This window comes from Colossoma macropomum, unplaced genomic scaffold (assembly GCF_904425465.1).
Source record: "Colossoma macropomum unplaced genomic scaffold, Colossoma_macropomum, whole genome shotgun sequence".
Lineage (NCBI taxonomy): Eukaryota > Metazoa > Chordata > Actinopteri > Characiformes > Serrasalmidae > Colossoma > Colossoma macropomum.
Genome location: NW_023494803.1, coordinates 1,365,803 through 1,371,802, shown reverse-complemented (window position 1 = coordinate 1,371,802; position 6,000 = coordinate 1,365,803). Strand labels below are relative to the sequence as shown.

The 6,000-nt window shown below is 39.0% G+C and overlaps 1 protein-coding gene across 2 annotated transcripts in view; it reads right to left on the bottom strand.

The window, feature by feature from the left end:
• Positions 1-2,912: 2,912 nt before the first annotated feature.
• Positions 2,913-6,000, bottom strand: part of ptpreb (protein tyrosine phosphatase receptor type Eb) — a 58,546-nt gene continuing 55,458 nt past the window's right edge. The window contains exons 20-21 of one of the 2 annotated variants that reach the window (XM_036592871.1): positions 4,996-5,131; positions 2,913-3,144 (exon numbers count right to left, since the gene is read on the bottom strand). In XM_036592871.1, coding sequence (XP_036448764.1) covers positions 3,070-3,144; positions 4,996-5,131 — 211 coding nt within the window. In that variant the 3' untranslated portion in view covers positions 2,913-3,069. The remainder of the gene's footprint in view (positions 3,145-4,995; positions 5,132-6,000) is intronic. The other variant, XM_036592872.1, reaches the window with a different exon arrangement.

Below are 6,000 nucleotides of genomic sequence, written 5' to 3'. Positions count from 1 at the left end.
CATCAAACCACAATCATGGAATATCCACTAAAATATGGAATTTAATCCATTTGTATTCTATTTTTCACAGTTACCTCAGAATAAAGTCGGTCACACCAGTGACTTCAGCTAAAAGCTTCATATGAAATCATGAGCTAAATGAGAAAATCTCTGATAACTGAAAGACACAGTGGACTCACCATGAGCTTTTCTTCATAGATCCTCAGAAAACAGGTAAAAGGAAGTCGAGTGATGTCATCAGTGTGACTTTTATTTCAAAATAAGAGACTTTTTGTAACACAGTAACACTAGTGACACGACTCCTGGGGGCCACAACTTTCATGATATATTTTATAATATTTATTTGGCGTTTGTTTTCTTTATATCATTTAATTTATATAGTCCATAGTCTTGTATAGATTATTGTAGTTAAAATTGCAGAAAAACATGTTTTTACTTCAAAATATGGCCTCAGCCTTCACACACGACTGTGAGGACGAGCTCTTCTGTGGTGCTTGGAATTCTATATGATTGATTTAAAAACCAATATTGCTAAATTGAGGCCCAATAAGGTGTAATTGTTAAAATAACATTGTTTTATTTTAAAATATAAATAAATTGTAACCGTAACATGTTTTTTAAGTGTAATATATCTGTAAATGCTAGGGACACCAGAAGGGACGTTTCTGTAGAATGACCCATCACAGAACTCTTTCAGCAGCCTATCAGTGTGGAAGGAGAACTCAGGGGGTTTAGGATGAGAAAGAGTTCAGAAATCAGTGATCAATGTCAAAACTCAGCCAAATCATTGAGGCACCTGGGGCCACATTACAGAAAATTATTAAGCCTGAGATCATATCTTATCTGCTTTGTTGTCATGGCAACTTCAGTTGAGACTGAAGTTAGGACAGAAGCCATTACAGAACAGTTAGTCTTAAGTTTATAATCTTATCTTATTTCCAGATTAGAAAACGGTTTTACAGAAACATCCTAAGCTGCCAAAATATCCTTAATATTGTCTTAACTTTAAGATGAACCCCAGAGCGTCTTACCTTCTGTTTAACCGTCTGTTTCTGTTGTTTTATGCAGCTCAGTTCACTATAACCAGCATAATGACGCCACATTTATCTACACTGAAAACGCTGCTTTGACTTGTGAGGTTTTTTTCTAACAGTGTTTAAAACCCCAGACTCTGCAGACTCGATCTCCACCGCCCCTCTGATCACCTTCGTGTGTTAATGTTGATGATGAAATATTACAGTGATGGTGGTGAATAATGAGGAGACGGAGCTGAACGTGTGTCTGTTTATTAGGAGGAGTAACGTTAGCGCGCTTAGTCTTTCAAAAGCCTTTTTAAAGTCTTCTGTTGTATGGTTAGCATAAGTCATGGCCATGCATTAGGATCTCGTTCCCACGTGTTAATACGGCGCGTCCACGCATTATTTTTATATATAATGTGTATTTAAAAAATATTAAAATGAATAACAGTTGAAACATTGTTTGTGGAAGTCATGTGTTTTTATTTCTTGTAACTCTAAGTATGACTAGGAGAACAAAGAAATGGAATATACACTCCTCAAATCAGAATTTGCTTTTTCTTTTTCCATAAATTCAAATTTAAAATGAGTTCATAACACAGACGTTGGTTGAGCTGTAAGTAAATACTTGTTAAATGGTCACAGGACAGCTTATAGAACAACATAGCAAAATGTACTGATAGGACAAACATGATGAGACGAACAGGAAACGCTTAATATTCGCTGATTAAAATAATCTTTAAGACGTTACATACAGTGGTGGGAAATGTACAAATAAAAAACATACTCTAAAAAATGTTTACATCCCACTCGGTCCCCAAAACATATCAATAAAACAACTGCAATATTTAATAAAGAGAACTGAAAATAAGTGGGAAAAGTCTGCGCCAAACACAAAGAACTGCAAATTGCTTATGTTGTGATGTGATCACACAGGTGAGACTCGGTTATGTACAAAAGCATTTACTGCTCACTGCATTTGTTCCAATGCTTTTCGAGAGACGGTCAAGTGCATAGAGTGTCATCAAGCCATAGCAGAGTTTCCTCAGACAGAAACTAGAACAAACTTAGAGCATGGAAAATAAATATGATGGCGTTTTAGGGACACTGTTAATAAAAATAAACATAGCAGACTTTGAGAACAAATTCGTGATATTTTGAGAATAAAGTCACAACATTTAAAAAATAAAGCCGCATTACTTCAAGAAAAAAGTCGTAATATTTCGCTTATAAAGTCGTCAAATTTTGTGAATAAAGTTGTAATATTTCGAGAATAAAGTCGTAGAATTACGACATTAATGTAGCATTAATACCAGGCAAGGTCGCAATATAGTGGCCAAAGCCTTTGCGAAGGGAAGCAGCACCTCCTCATGTTAAATGAGGGTCGGTGAGTTGGTGGAGTTCTACTTTCATATGGATTCACCCATAAAGAAACACTCAGTCTCCCTGTCTCTCCTGCTCATCAGCACCAGCCTGTTATAGTATAAGAACCGGCTGAAACGGCTGAGCAGGAAACTGTGTTTATCTAGAATAAAGAGCCAGACGGACTCGGAGGAAACTGTCTGTCTGTGTTGTTGAAGGAGAATCTCAGGCAGGGTCGTCTACACGGCTATCGGGGCTCCATCTCCCCCCATTCAAAGAGGGCAGGAAGTTTCACAGACAGTGAGAATGATGATCAAAATGATCCACAGAGAGACAGGAGTGAGTGGAGCTCCGGCGCCAGGACAGCAACCGAGACCCCAACGTATTACGGCAGCCCCCCTACAGTACAGCAACCGAGACCCCAACGTATTATGGCAGCCTCCCTACAGTACAGCAACCGAGACCCCAACGCGTTATGGCAGCCTCCCTACAGTTAGCCCCCCTACAGTTAGCCCACTTTATCCTCCAAATATTACGACTTTATTCTCGAAATATTATGACTTTTTTTGACAACATTTTACGACTTTTTTCTTATATTACGACTTTATTCTCGAAGTCTACTATTTTTACAGTGGCCCTAAAACGCCGTCATAAAAAATACAGTTACCAGAAGCACTGAAAGAAAAGTCCATTATTTGAAATTAGCATAGTCTGAGAAGATATCCACAAAATCTTGTACCACTTTGTAGCAGAAGTCGTACTGTTCCTGAAAAAAAACAAACACAATTATTTACATAATGGAAAACTTCAGTTTGCTAAGAAATATAAACTGTCAGGGAGATTTTCAATAATGTAGTATTGGTTAACTGACTTGGAGTGACTGATCTTTACATAGCCACACCCACTAATTCAGCTGTGAACCACCCTAACATGGTGGAAGACACTGTACTCAGTGCAGCTTTGCACTGGCAAGTCCAACATTATAAGCAACGTTTGTCATTTTCCTATTAAGCTGTTCATGTACTGTGTGTTCCCTTGTGTCGCCCTGTGTAAACCGACATAACTGATAAATATTTTGGACATTGAAGAACATAAACTCAGTTGTTCAGCAAAGCTGTACCACCTTTCAGGTTTGCAGATGCTAGCACTAACTAGCCTAGCCCTCTCATCCAGGGCTAACTAGGCCAGGCTAGATATTGGTAAATGAACTAAACTGCTTAAATATCTGAAGTTAGTTCACTGTATTAACACAGAGCAACATTCTGTAACCTGGAGTGCTGAAATAGAAAGCTGGGTTCAGAAGGAATCTGAGGGTGGAAACAAGAAAAGGTGGCATAACAGCTTTCAACGACCATGACTGTCTATCAGCTGTCTGTCATCTCATGGCACGTGCACATCCTTGTTAATATTTCAATGAAAGATCAAAAGGATAAGCAACAAAGACTGTTTTTTACAGCCTGATTTGCTGATATTTATCAGGGGTGCTAGAATTTGTGGAGGGCACCGTATATGTATAATCCTCAATCAGATCAACTCATTTTATTGCAGATGAATTAATTGGCTAGAGGATGAAATCTGACGCAATATAGATGACATTTAAAGCAATTTAACGCAATGCAGGAAGAAACCATAGCCAAATGTTTCTACTGATTTAATGAGAACATCAGGAAGAGTTTCCAATTTTTGAGGAAAGATCTCTCAGATCTTGGTGAACTGTTGTCATAATTGCCAGGCCTTGTTAACCTCTTATGCTTGTGGGTATATTTCGGTTTTTCCATCTGGATTTACACGCCAAAATCCTAGGGCAAATTATTCAGTAACTGCAAGAAATACATGTAAGTTTTAGTTTTTTTAGTAAACGTTCCCCTCAAATGAACAGAAAATGTGTTTTATGATCATACATATATTGCTATATGCTTACAATTTACTGCTGAAAGCCAAAAATCTTAGACGCTCTTTGTATTTTTTTATAAAAATAATGTTTACAGAGCAGATCACTGAAGAGACGCCATCTGAGATCCAGTTTATAGATCAGATTTGTGGAAAAATGGGTCGACTTTCAGTAGAAAGAGTTCAGCTTCTTTTATTATAAGGGTTTAAAATTACATCACCCATCTATTTGACTGGAAAGAAGACAGTTACAGCTCTCATACGACCCCCACCTTTTGAATGTAGCTTATGAAATATGAAAGTTATGAAGTAAAGAATATGACGAAGTGCGTTTTGGGACCACCGGTGGGTCCAAGGAGTTAAAAGGTTAAGGCCTTTCTGTTTCTGGCTGTAAAATGTCTATAAATAATTGATAAATGATCTTATAATAAGGATACAATAATCTCAAAATGAGAAATATTAGATATACTGAATAGATCTTTTTTATGCCAAGGTACCTCTGTTTGCAGTGTGAGCATGTGTTACATTACTAATTTAAAGGGAAAACATCAAACATTGATCATATTGTTAGAAATGCCACTGCAGTCCACTCTGGCAATACTGCACTCAGTACTTATTCAGGCTTTTCCTTTAATTTGTCACCCGTCTGTCCATCCTGGTATTTCTCCTCACTAATGTAGGCCTTTGTTTGAGCTGGTCTCTTACATTTTGTGTGTCAGACTCTTACCACAGTTTGGACCATGTGTGGTCTCTGGTTGCGTAAACTCTTCACAGTCTGGAACACATCCAGTAGCCCCTCAGCCTTGACCCGCTCCAAGATGTTGCTGAGGGCAATGAAAGTTCCGGTCCGGCCTGCGCCAGCACTGAATGAACCGAAACAGAAGGGGTGTGTTTCATTACAGGCTCTCTAAGTGTCTGAGAGTGAGATAGACAAGCTGTGTTTGTGTGCGAGCCTAGGATGCTTGATTATAAGGCCCAATCCCATTTCACCGCTCGCCCCTACCACTGAGCCCTTAGCCCTCTGTTTTGCACATTCACGTCTAGGGGTAGGGTATCCCGATTCTTGGTGAGATAGAGGGGGAGGGTGAAGTGTTGGGGCTACATGACCCTCCAAACGGAGGTTTTTCAGAGACTCCAAACAGAGAGTTATGGGAAAAAAGAAAAACCGGTAAGATGGAGAACAAGAGACCAAAGAAACACACAGATGTGAGAATTTTCTCTGTTAAAAAATTACGATAACCACTGTTTTATCTTAGTTTAATGTCGTTTCAGTGTATTATGGTTGTTTTATTCATAACTAGCATAACAAATCGCTAATAGCATGATAATGTCTCAGTAGCTAGCTAGCTAACTTTCCCGTTCCACCTTAAATAGTCCAGCAGTTCTGACGCCTGAAGCGCCAGAATGTAACTGCTGCTCCATTTAAGGTGGAACGGGAAAATTCGAACAAGAAGCTGGAGAATATCTGACTTCAGCTTCATATCACTGAAGAATTAGGGGTGGGTGATAATAAATAATTGCCCCCTCTTTGAAGATCATATGATGCCCTAAATGTAACTAAAGCCCAGCAGTGAGGAGCTGAACTTTACCCTCCTCTGCTGTCACTGCAGACTGGCAGGGTCGCCTACAGAGCAGCGCTGGTAGCTGTTAATGAAGTGATGCTCTTTTTATTTGAGGGTCTCATTTCAGAGGGAAGATTTCAACCACTACCCTGTAACTCAGCTCCAAGGGG